The sequence below is a fragment of the Arachis hypogaea genome, chromosome 12 (assembly GCF_003086295.3).
Source record: "Arachis hypogaea cultivar Tifrunner chromosome 12, arahy.Tifrunner.gnm2.J5K5, whole genome shotgun sequence".
NCBI classification, from domain to species: domain Eukaryota; kingdom Viridiplantae; phylum Streptophyta; class Magnoliopsida; order Fabales; family Fabaceae; genus Arachis; species Arachis hypogaea.
The window spans coordinates 119286909-119300756 of NC_092047.1; the positions used below are offsets into that span (position 1 = coordinate 119286909).

General features: G+C 26.0%; 2 protein-coding genes across 4 annotated transcripts; one reads left to right on the top strand and one right to left on the bottom strand.

Moving 5' to 3' along the window:
- Positions 1-347: 347 nt before the first annotated feature.
- LOC112728870 (fructose-bisphosphate aldolase 8, cytosolic-like) lies at positions 348-2825 on the bottom strand. The gene is made up of 4 exons (XM_025779191.3): positions 2668-2825; positions 2130-2357; positions 1065-1664; positions 348-820 (listed from the first exon to the last, which is right to left on the bottom strand). Exons 1-4 carry the CDS (start codon positions 2693-2695, stop codon positions 603-605), a joined length of 1074 nt encoding a protein of 357 aa, XP_025634976.1. The 5' UTR covers positions 2696-2825; the 3' UTR covers positions 348-602.
- Positions 2826-7048: 4223 nt separating this feature from the next.
- LOC112728871 (putative phytosulfokines 6) lies at positions 7049-11419 on the top strand. Of its 3 annotated transcripts, none has more exons than XR_011869058.1 (6): positions 7049-7205; positions 7346-7422; positions 8205-8300; positions 9180-10246; positions 10777-10835; positions 11062-11419. XR_011869058.1 is itself a non-coding variant. In XM_025779192.2 (6 exons), the coding sequence occupies exons 1-6, from the start codon at positions 7109-7111 to the stop codon at positions 11063-11065; spliced, it is 366 nt and encodes a 121-aa protein (XP_025634977.1). In that variant the 5' UTR covers positions 7049-7108; the 3' UTR covers positions 11066-11419. The 3 variants fall into 3 exon arrangements, 2 of the variants coding, with proteins under 2 accessions (XP_025634977.1, XP_025634978.1); XM_025779192.2 differs by having other exon boundaries at positions 10214-10246; XM_025779193.3 differs by lacking the exon at positions 9180-10246.
- Positions 11420-13848: the final 2429 nt, after the last annotated feature.

Here is a 13848-nt window from a genome sequence, read left to right on the forward strand (position 1 = left end):
TGATAAAAGAATATAACATTAATGGTTATATCTCTAATAGTTGTCTATATTGTTGTAGATTAATTGCATTGACAACATTTTTCAAAATCATATATCAATATTGAATTCATTAATTTCGTCATGATTTTAAGAAGCATAGGAGAATTGACCATATATATATATATATATATATATATATATATATATGATTGTAGCTGAATTGAGGCCTAAACTATTGTTCACAAATATTTGATATTCAATTTTGACATTATAACGAAAAAATCATTAAGATAATTAATTCAAATTCAATCTATGTAAATACATAAACAAGGGGAAAAAGTCTTAAACTTTATGCAGCACTTTCAGAATTCAGATCAGAAAGAAAAGGGGGCTTTTCATTATAAGGGAAAAAAATTTAAAAAGCAAGCTGATAAAAAGGCTAAAAAACTGACCAAACAAATGCAGCTGAAGTGATTATTATTCTTAAACTATCATTAACACTCAAACTCTCTTAGGGTACTTTTAGAAGCCGTTGCAAAATAGAAATACCAAAATATTAGGTAATACAAATCTATTTAGAGAACGAGACAATTCTATCCTCTAAAACAATTACTAAACGAGCCTTAGTATTTGTAGTCCTTGACATGGAGGGATTCGGAGGCGCCGTCGATGTTAGCATCACCCTTGTAAGTTCCCATGGTTGCTTGTGAGTTAGCCTTGCACCTAGTGAGCAATGCAGCTTGTGCCTTAGGAATGTTCTCTGCTTTGCCAGCCCAAGCCTTAAGAGTACTTTGCTGAAGTGCTCTTCCATAAGAGAATGTTAGTGACCATGGCTTCTTCCCTTTATTGCACAAATAAGAATGCTATTGTAAGTACATACTAGTATTGAATACAATATGGTTCAATGGGTAAAGAGTGATAATAGAATGGTGAAAAAGTCGACTTCATGCGAAGTTCATAACTGAGAGTCGTTAGATGAAAATTTAGTCAAATCAGTCAAATTATCTAACGACTCTCAGTAATTAACTTTACATGAAGTCGACTGTACTTAAATTTACTCATAATAGAATAACATGGCATCTTACCCTTGAGCATGTTCATGGCATTGAGGTTAACAGTTGCTTCCTCCTCACTCTGTCCTCCAGACAAGAACACGATGGCGGGAACGGCGGCCGGCACAGTCCTCAACAACGCCCTAACAGTATGCTCTGCGATAACCTCCGGCTTCACCCTCGCCGAATCGGCACCGGGAGTCACCATGTTAGGCTTCAAGAGAGTACCTTCTAGAAGCACATGATGGTCGCTCAAGGCCTTGTAACACGCCGCCAGAACTCTCTCCGTGACGTCAGCACACTTGTTAATGTCATGCGAGCCATCGGAGAGGATCTCCGGCTCCACGATGGGAACCAGTCCGTTCTCTTGGCATATGGCGGCGTAACGAGCCAAGCCGTAGGCGTTCTCGTGGATGGCGTGAGGTGTCGGCTCGTTGGCGCCGATCTTGAGAACGGCGCGCCATTTTGCAAACCTTGCGCCGGCTTCGTAGTACTTCTTGCAGCGTTGACCAAGGTCGTCTAAGCCTTGTGTTGTGGTTTCACCGTTTGTTCCTGGAAGTTCAATTGTTCCTTTGTCTACTTTGATCCCAGTCAGTACCTTGTTTTCCTTCAATACTTCCACAAACAGTTTTCCTACACACAAGAGTTGTTGAATTATAGTGAAAATTCACGTAAAATTAAAAGCAGTTACACATTAATTTAATTAAGGTGAAAACTCGAGTACAGTCAACTTCACGTAAAATGGATAATTGAAAATTGTTAGATGAAAATTTAGTCAAATCAGTCAAATTATTTAACGATTTTCAATTATCAACCTCACTTAAAGTCGACTACACTTGAGTTTCCATCTTTAATCAAATATATTAAATTATTTAATAATTTTCAATTATCAATTTAATATAAAAATAACTGCACAGAAATCTCAACTTTGTTCATTAGGACAGAATTGTCCAACCATGATAAGAACATATCAAAATTTAATAAAAGAAAAAAAAATAACAGTGCGCTTTTTAAATGTGAATGATTTTAAAAAATATCTTTCTATAAATATAATAATTAAAAAATATTAGATAATTTCATATATTTTTTTTAAATTACCTGCAGCAGTTTTTTGATAGAGAGTTTCCTCAAACATGATGACACCACTGAGGCACTGAACGCAGCCGGGAGCCGTGAAGAGGAGCTCGCGGAGGGCGCGGCGGTTGGCCTCGTTGTTCTCAACATTGATGCTGGATAGACGCTTTCCGATGGTGCCGGTTGATTCATCCGCCGCGAGGATACCCTTCCCCGGCGTCCCAATATATGTGGCATTTGCAATCAACTCATCTACAATTATTATTCATCACAACAATTCAAAATTTTTTTTGTCACATCATTGGATCACAATATATCATAGATTGTTATAAATTCAATCTTATCATGTACATGTCACGGATAATTATACTTGTTAAACTATAAGATCCGGATCTTATCTCCAATTTTCATCAATTTATTTGGGATCAGAAAAGTATGTAACATATAACAAAAACAACCATCCATGAAATGGAAATAATAATAATAATAATTGATCCATCACCACAATGCATGTGTAAAGATTAAAAAAAAAAGGGTGAGTTGATGATGAACAATGTTGCACCTTGGTACTTGCTCTTGAAGGCAGACATGATTGAAGGCTTATATTATTATTGCACTATTAATTTCTGTGTGTGTTTGTGTTTCAAAATCAGATAAAATGAAGTAGTGAAGAGGTAATGTGTTTGTGTGTGTGTATATATATATTGGTGTTAGTATATAAATAAATTAATAAATGAAAAAGTAAAGAACAATGGGCCAAGTCAAAGAAAGATGCATGATAGATGTAAAAGAAATTAGAAAGCACAAAATTCAAAAAATAAGTAAAAATTAAAAATAAATATATACAAGGGGGAAAAAACATAGCCACTAGAAATGAGAAGATGTTGTTTAGGGAGATCTTGTGGTTTTTTTGAGGTTTTAAGTGCGAAAAATAAGTTGGACCTTTCCATTTTGTTTGCAATTAATTTTGCCCTTTCTATTTTGAACTAAATAAATAAATAAATAAATGGAACATATATAGTTTCTATTCACCTTGTTATTTTAAATATACTACATTCATTAAGAATAAAAGGAAAAAAAAAGAAGTTATCAAAGTTGACTGGTCTTATTTTAACTTCAACATCATGAAGGCTAATAATTTAGTTAATATATAAAAACAATAATAATTTATGTAAGCACACTCTTCTTTATCTAATATTAAAGTTGAAAGTGAAAAAATAAATGAGATCTGTATTTACTTCTTTTTCCACTTTGCACCTATTCATGATTTCAGAATTTTTTTTTTAATTTACTTTTTGTTCATTCTAGTTAGCAGTCTTAGAAGTTAGAACTTTATATTTGGATTCTTACATTATATAACAAAAAAGCACTAATAATAAATTTATATATATATAACTGGTATTTCTACTCTTTAAATCTATCATTCAACGTTGCAATATAGAATATAAATCATGACCAAAGAAAAAAAAATAATGTATATGGACGGATGGCCTCAAATACACTTGAATTGAACTTCCAGATTAGTCACATTTATCAAGCTATTAAATTTCATGTGAGAAAAAAGGCATGTACATATGTTTAATTAATAATTCAAGTTTATATGATAGAGATTTATGAATTTATGGTCAAACGAGGGTCGGTGAAATTAAAATTGATGGAATGAGATGGGCTTGAATAAGTTGGATCCTAGTGGTAATTTAGGCCCAATAATAACATTATTTGGTATTGAGCACTAAAAATGTTAATAATTAGCAGACCAAAAGTAAACATAAATCGATAAAGTAATAAACTCACTCACCCATTTAAATAAGTGTCGAGAATTCGAATTTTATTTTGTGTATATAGTAATCAATTAGCTGGTAATATGATAGATTTTTAAATAGAACTCAAATCTACGACAAATTAATTATTAATCTGTCGGATTGAGAGATAGTGTAAAAAAAAAAGAATACTAGACAAAAAAATAATAATAATTTCCATCAAAATATAATTTATCATAAATAATCCTTTTCCCAATACACAGAAAAAAAAACTCGTTCTCTTCCCTAGGTAATTAAGCTGAAATCCTACATACATATATATAAACTCACAAATTTAATAATTTTTTATAAACAAAGTACTAAAGCTAATAATGTTATGTGAAAAATACATTGCATGGTTTCACGAGTTTTTCAAATTTAAACATAACAGATAGAGGACTAAAGTAAAGTCATACATGTATCAAAAAAAGTAAACACTTCTTGCATATATATGAGGCTGTGGGGGGATAAGGATATTATATATAAAGAATTTTTTTTTCTCTAATTCGATAGGTTAAGGATTAATTTGCTATGGATCTGAGTTCTATTTAAGAGTCTGTCACCGGCCAATAGATTACTGCATGCACAAGGTAAAATTCGAACCCCCAACACTTACTTAAGAAGCCGATTAAATTGACCACTCGACCAACTTAAATTGGTTATATATAAAGAACTTTATTAAAGAGAATATATCCCTAATTGAACATTTAATAATCAGCTGTCCCACTTCTTATTAATGCTTTCAGTTTGGATCACAACTCAAAACTCAAAAGACATAACCTCACATAAATATCTAATTATTTGGATATAGTTGCTGTCTTAATGTTCATCATACTTATTTCGCACATAATAAATCAAAATCTTAGCATCAAGGTTTCTAGCTTTGCGAATTAATATTGATTTTTTTTTTCTTTCCTCTTGTTTTCTTTAGCATATTTTCATTCATATATAGATAACATTATTTTAATTAAAAAGTACTATTTATAATGAAATTATTTTTTAGGATTTAATAAAATTCAAAATCGTCTACTTCTAAAATCTAACTTGATTATTATCAATAATTTTTTTTATCTTAATGTTAAACTTAAAATGATAATAATAACATCATCAAAAAGATATTTTCTTGTCGACGGTAGATATATATTTCATTTATGAATAAAAAAGATGATAAGATTTACTGATCATTATTGTTAATTAACTCGTTCAAAGATTATAATATTTATTTTTAATATAATTTTCTAAAACTCTATAAATCTAATTTCTATTAATTTGATTAATATATTTCAATCATTACATAAGGGTTGAAACAAAATATTGAAAACATTTAAAAAAAAAAACAGCTGTCATCAATCCAAATATAGAATATTGCCATATTGGTGCTTCTTGAACTTCCACAAGATCACAACATGTACAATATTTGCATGTTTGTGCTCTTCTCCTTTTCACACACTTATCCTTTGAAGAGTTAATATAATTTTTTTATATATTTTTTATTCATTGACTTTGGTCATCTTTAATTATTTCTTGTTTTGTAGCTCCATTTTGGACCCCCCATGAAAATGACAATGGCCTAGCTATTCCCTGTGTCCTTCACACAGATAAATAATAAAATGGTGGGTTTTTTTTTACACTGAAATTATGAGACGCTCCATCTAAGTATGTATAATAATGTATTGAAAAAATTTCAAGTGTATTGAAAACACTGGTATTCTAATTGTTTTAACCGTTGATTTCAATTAATATATATTATATATATTTTTTATAATTCAGATCAACGGTTAAAATAACTGAAAGACCGATGTTTTCGGTATACTTAAAATTCTACCGTATGTATATATGGCCAAAGTCAGTTGATGTTATTGGTGTATTCTTTTAAATTGAAGAAAAATGTTGAAAATAGATGCTAGTTAATCATGAATGTGCTTCTTTGAACTCATCATATGCAATACTTTAAATTTTTGAAGGTTATATCTCACTTTTTTCGTGATTCATTAAAGTAGAAGAACTGTCTATAAGTGTTGATATTGTAAAAGTTATATGTTTTCCTTCTTGAATATTATAGCCTTCCTCTTAAAAATACATCAATTTCTTAATTTTTCATGATTATTTTATATAAAAATTTGAATATATATCCTGTAAAATATGTAAAAAAGAAGTTAGAAGAATAAATATTAAAATTTATAATATTTATTAATTTTTTTTATCAATTTATACAAATACAATAATATAAATATTTATTGAATATTCTAATATTTTTTATCATATAAAAAATTAAATTAAATAAACAGTAAAATATAAAATAATATTAAATTATATAAATAAAAAATACCTAATTTTTTATATTTGAATTCAAAAATAGAGGAATTGTTGCTTATTTAATAGAGAGTTGCGAAATACGAATACACTCAGTTCAGTTCAAATCCAACAAGGTTTGAATATTTTAAACTAAAAACTATTATGCAATAGAAGTAAGAGATGAAGATTGAATTTTGGTATTTTAAGTCATTGTAAAATATTTGAGCCAATTGAACTATTTTTTAAAAAGTACTACTAATTTTTTTAACAAAAATTTGGGGGCATGACTCCCTTGTCTTAACTAATATAAGCTCCGCCCCTGATAGAGAAAATTAATATAAATATTTTACTCTAACTATATATTTTGCTAAATATTTTTATATCTCCATTCTTAATAATTAATATTCATTTTTAAATATTATCCTTGTTAATATCTAGTTTGAATTGTGAATAATGATTAGGTGGAATTATTACGTTATATTTTTTTTTTTTTGAGAATGAAAAGATGATGTAATTTGAGTTATAGTTTGTTGGTTATATATTATCAATTAATGAAAAAATTATAATGAAAGAAAACTAAATGCACATTAAAGGGGGAAAAAAAGAAAAAAGAAGAATCCAAGTTTCACACTTTAAAAATTTTGGAAGTAAAATAATCATCTATAGTAATAGCTCAAAAAAGTAACATGCATTTTTATTTCTTGATGGTCCCATAGATATAGTAGTAGTAGACTTCACTCTTATTAAATCATCCACATACTTTTAAATATTTATATTTTTTTATTTATTATTATTGGGAGAGCATCTAATAAGATTTTTATTGCATACTTTTTATTATTTATATTCCCCTCCTCCACCACTTTCTTAGGTGCACTTTACTCCTCCAATAATAATAATAATAATATTCCAATGAAGCAAAAAATTGCTTTGCTTTTCTTTGTTCTCCTTCTTTCTTCTTTCTCAGCTTATGCTCGCCTTCTTTTACAACAAGAAGGCCCAAAACAAGGTAACTTCTTCTTGCTCATCATGCTAATAATTATTATATATTTTTATCTTTTTTTTTTTCATCTTATTTTTTCCCCTTGTTTTCCTTCCTTCCCTCTATGAACAATCTTTTATGAACTTGGAACAACTTGATATATATAGGTCAAAATGAAGTGATCATTGCTAACACTCTTGTTCACACATCCCACAATGATGAGCTAAAAGATGATATTAAAGAAGTAAGAATCATTTACTTTCTCACATAATCTATCTACAAGTTTTGGCTTGTTGAGTTTAGTTTGTCATGTTATATAATTTTTCCCCCTAGCTAGTAGTATTTATGATATTACATTTAACATCTATTGTTTTATCATGTTTACATTATTGTTTTCTCTAATAAGTATGTTTACAAAGAAATATTTAATGTTATATTTCACAAATATATATATATACACACAACATGCTAGGTGTAATAAAATAGGCGCATAGAAAAATGAGTTAAACAGCACATGTATTTAATATAGAATTTTTTATTTTTATAAATTAAACAAATATAATAATTACCGAAATAAATAATCTTCTCTTATTTCGTTTACACTGTAAATGAAATAATTTTACATTGTAAACTTTTTTATGTACTATTTGCATGCTAAAAGTTTGGATTATTGATATTATTATTATTTTTTATTATTTTTATTTTTTTTAAATACATATATCTCGTTTACAGTGTAAACGGAGTATTTATTTTAGTAAATATTTTTTAAATTATTTATTTCCGAATTATTATAATTAATTTATTTATTAAAATAAAAAACCCATTTAATATAGTGATTGATTTAGTTGCTGATGTTTGGTATATATATATATATATATATATATATATATATATATATATATAACATTTTTATTTAAGCCTTATAAAGGTTCATATTTTTTATATTTTTATATTTTTTACAAATTAGAAACTTCATTTTAATTATTTATCATCTTTTAATTAGTTTGCTAATTTAATTTCATGCAGTTAATGGGATATGAAAATTGTGATGAGAAGAATGAAGAATGCTATGGTAGAAGGATGACTTTGGAAGCACATTTGGATTACATCTACACTCAAAATGTACACCATAAGCCTTGAGTTAGTTAATTAATTAATTAATTGGACATGCACATTAATTACCTAGTCCGAATACAATCATCAAACGTTAAATAATATATAAAAAATAAATCCAAGATCGGTGCTAACAATAATGTATGCGAGTGTCAAATTTTTGAAAAGAGATTAAAGGAATATTAGAAACTCTCCATCCTCTTCAGTTTAAATTTATTCTACTAGGAACTAACTGTGTTTTTCTTTTTTTTTTTTTCTCATCCCCCCCCCCATCCCACAAGCTATAGTGTAAAGTTTTTCGAAAAACAAAAACACTATTTGTTTGTACTTGCAGCTTTTAAAATATTGGATTATTTTTAAAAGTACTTAAGAGTTAAGATAGAAATTTTTAAAAGTGACTTGTACTTTTCAAAATTTAAAAGTCTAATATAACTTCATATGTTAACTAATTTTTAAATTTAATGCTTGTATTTATGTTTATTGTAGTATTTTTAAATTTTAAAAGCTATTTTACTAAACATAATTGTTATTGCTTGTATTTATTGAAAGCTATTTTTAATTTAATTTATCAAATATAAATGCTACAACTTTTGAAAAATAAAAGCTTTACCAAACTAAGGTTAAGAGACTCGACACATAACGACAAATAATTCGAGATGATTTAAAGAAAACGCAGTTATCTGTTGTAAAACCCTTGTAAAACCGTCGCAAATGTTTGGGTTTACTATAGTGAGCATATATTTTTCATGTGCAGAATGAAACAAAAGAAATATATAGAGCAAATAATTTCTAACATCCATGTAACTTTGGCAATAATCAAATTAACCCTAGTTGTTTTCTAGCTCCATTTGGGGGTACCATGACAGAGCATAACGCTTTGTTTTGTAGCTCTATTTTCAGATTAAGACATTGGAAAATTGAAATAATGGCGCTATGCTCTAACGGCATGAAGTCTAAATAAGGAAGAAATGCTACATATGTAACCCTAATAAATTGATGCCATCGGTGTGCCTAAGTTTAAGGAAAATATGATAAATGGTTACTTTATGTCTTCATGTGATGACCTAAGCCTAGCTAATTTAGAAGCTTTACCCAAATTTCTATTATTTTTTTGTTTTTACTGTATCTCTTAATTCTCCATGTCAAAGATTAATTTATTGCGAATTAGAATTCTATTTAAGTGTTTATTGTTGACCAATAAGTTACTGTATGCATAAAGTAAGATTCGAACTCCAAATATTTTAAAATAACTTCATTTCTAAACTTCTATTAGCGCGACAATCATTTCTCTAAAAAAGTTATAGAAATAAAAGAAAATATATAAATATTATAAGTATCAATATGGTTACAAATAATCTTATATTGTAGAGAAAAAAAAAACTATACAATAATAAAGAAACTTATAAAAATTTTAATCAATATTACAAAATATTCAACTTATCATATTATTAAGGGATAAATTTTAAAAATATAAATATGGAGGAAGAAGTTCATAATATATATAATTTAGTTAACAAAAATGAGAAATTGAGAAAGACAAATTCTCATTCTCTTCCATTTGCATTGGTAAGGCAACTTATTGATTGCTTTGACTTTAACATAAATACCATTTAATTTTGTGCATGATCAAATAATAATAAATGCTATTTAATTAAAAAATATTACAAGGCTAACATTTTTTGTTAAAAAAATAAAAAGTTAATTAATAAGTTAATAACTCAAATATAAGAGAAATGAAAAAAAAAATATTAGTCACTTAACACTAAAGCAAAATTTGTGCCTCACTAAATGTCCTCATTTCAATATATATATATTAGCTTCAATTTCTCTCTACTTCGCACTCGTTCATTCCCTTTCAAAGAAAATGAAGCAACAACACATTGTCTTGTGTTTCTTTGTTCTCCTTGTTTCCTCTTTCTTAGCTTCTGCTCGTCTCCATGTGGATTCAAAACAAGGTAGCCATCTAACTCTATTATAATTAGGATAAAGTATACTTCTTTTTATTTCTGAAATTTGATAAAAAAATTAAAATATTTTTAAATTTTATTTTATTTTAAAATTTTTCTATTTGTATCAATTGTATTTTTGATAGCTAAATTTTTTAAAAATTTAGAATAAATCTAGCAATAATACTCGATAATTATTAAGATTAAATTGCTTATGTTAAAGGTTAATTGTTCTTGTAAAATTGTTATTGAATTAGTCTTATATTTTTTGAAAAATTAGTTACTAGAGATACGTTTGATGCAAATCGATGTTTCCTGAGAAAAAATTGAAACAAAATAAAATTTAGGAATATTTTTAAAATTTTTGATAAATTTGAGGGATAAAAAATAAAAAATATCTTTTATCTATATAATTATTATGACATATTATATATTTACATTTGTTCAATTGATAATTGTTTTAATTTGTTTTTGTATTTCTCCTTTGAAATATATTTTAATTTCTCTGTGGTTGCTTATTGGATCAACTTGATGTATAGATGCAAAGGTGTCTCACGTTCAGTCACACACTGAATCAAAAGATGATGATATCCATAAGGTAATAAGTATATATCTATTATTTATCAATGTTATTATTTTTAATTATACCTGAATAATAATTAGACAAGTTTGATCAGTCGAATTTCTGATAATAGAATCTAGATATTGATAATAAAACTCAAATATAAAAATATTTTATTAACTTCATCACAATTTGAGTTATCTAAATCTTTTATTTTTTCGATTTTTTTTTTAATTTTGTTCCTAACATTTTTTATCTACAGTTAAAAGAATTTGAGAAGCGGATGATGGAGGAAGCACACTTGGATTATATCTACACCCAACCCCTCAGTCCACCTGCGAAATAAATCAAATTGCATGCTTGCTTAGGATTATCAAGAACATGAGAGCCTAGCTATAATGTGAATGTAATAAAGTTGAGAAATAAAAATAAATTTGGGCATTTCCATTTGTTAAGGTTGTGCTTTGACCGTGGTTGCCTAAAGAAATTAAAATAAGGAATTATTGATAGTCACACTTAGAAAATATTTGGATTGTTATTACTACTTACTGGTTACTACTGTTTATTATTGTGTGTAATATACATGATGCCTTAATATTTTAAGTTGGATATGATTCTTATTAGGAGTGTTCAAATCTAAACCGATTTAAATTAAACCGTTCATTCAATTTAATTTAAATTAAAAGAAAATTGCATTAATTCGAATTTGATTGGATTCTATTTTTGTAAATCACTGGATTGGATCGGATTTCGGATCTACTTTTCATAACCGATCCAATCCAATCCAATCCAAACCGTACAATGTGTTATAATATTATTATTTTATTATTATATTTATAATTATATTTATAACATATTAATTGTTTATATATTTTTATATTATTCATGTATTATTATTATTTAATAAATATTTTATGTTCAAAAGATTATTTATTTATTTATTTTAACTAACCTATAATTTTATTTCTATTGTTATGTTATCGTTGGCTTTTTAATATATTGTTGAGACTTGTTATGTCATTGTTGATTATTTAAAATTTGATGTTGAGACTTGTTATATGTATTTAATTTTTTAATTTATAAAACTGCAAATCCAATTCAATCCAAATCGCTTAAAATTGGATCGAATTTTTTTAAACATCTAATCCAAACCGCACCGCAAGTAAAATTAGTGTTCGAATCGGATGAGTTTTTGACTCAAAACCGATCTAAACCGCACCGCTAATACTCCTAATTCTTATGTTGTATTTTCTCACTTTATTAGTTTTATTCAAAATTTATTTGTTAGCATATTCATTTAATAATCTATTATCTTATGAATTTAATACTTAATTAAACTTGACACTGTTAATTCATATATACTCACATTATATTTTGGTTGCATTTTCCAATAGATTATTTTTACAATAATATATTTGTTTATAGATAATTAAAATATTTAGTTGATTATATTTCTGTATCATAAATAGGGTAGATTTGGTATAGTTTATTAGAGAATTACTTATATTTTTTAAAAGTATAAATATCTCACGTTGTATTTAATTAATTAAAAAATTATATGCTTGTGTTTTTACGTTTTAAAAATTAAAAATACTTTTAAAATTATCTATCAAAATATTTTTAAAATTAAAATATCAAATATAATTTTATATTTAATAAATACCCAAATTTAGTTGTATTCCTTATTACGTTTATATTTATTAAATTCATGTTGACTTAAAAGAAAATCGTTTTATGTCCAACGCTATTTATTCAAATGTATCTTTTTAGGAGTTACCTCATTGATCCACTTAAATTATTGTTAAAAATTTAAATCTCGTATTATATATACATATAATAATTTATTGACCAACAATAAATTTTTAAATGGTAATAATCGATGTATACTCAAACTCATGTTTATACAAATTAACGAGCGTTCAATAATTAACTCTAAAATTTTATTTGTTTTCTATTAGCCCTACTTTCCATATATGTTATTATTTTATAAAATGTTTAATTATTGTTAATTTTTATAATTTTATTAAATTTTTAATTAAATTTGTATATATATTTTTAATTAAATCTCTATATTATATCAAATTTTGTACCTAAATTCTTACCGTGACAAAAATATTAGAATTAACGGAATATTTTGTTAAACTATAAAGAATATTCAGTCAAGTATTAGGTATATTCGTTTTGTTTAATAGAATATTTCGTTATTTCTAAGATTTTTATCACGGTAGATATTTAATTACAAAATCTAATATGGTATAGGAACTCAATCAAAAAAAAAATTTAAGGACCTAATTAAAAATTCAATAGAATTAGAATCTAACAGATCAATTAAACTTTATAAAATTAATTTTATAAAATCACGTTCATAAATTCAAAGTCTAGTTTGACAAACGCCAATCGAAACACATGCTAAATAATTATTATAAGTATTAAACTATTAATACAGTTACAAATAATATTATATTGTAAAGCATGAAAAACAAATTATATAACAGTAAAGAGGCTTATAACAATTTTAATCAATATTACAAAATATTCAACTTACTAAGAAACTAAAGGAAGTATATCCATAATATAATTTAGTTAACAAAAATGAGAAATTGAGAATGACAAATTCTCATTCTCTTCAATTTGGTAAGGCAATTTATTGATTGCTTTGACTTCACAGTAATACCATTTAATTTTATGATCAAATAATAATACTTAATAAAAACAATATTACAAAACTACCATTTTTAGTGAAAAAATATAAAAAATTAAAATAACTAATAATATCTAAAATATAAGACAAATGAAAAAAATATTAGCCACTTAACAATAGCAAAATTTGTGTCTCATTAATTGTCTTTATTTTAATGAATTGACTTTTCTTAATATGAGTTGCATCCGAAGGTTGATTTAGTAAAATTTTTATTTTTTAATAGTAGTTTAATTATAAAAGCTAATTTTTAAAATATATTTTTTAAAAATTGTAACATTTATATTTAATAAATTAAATTAAAAATAATTTTTAATAAGTACAATTAATAACAAATATATTTAGTAAAAT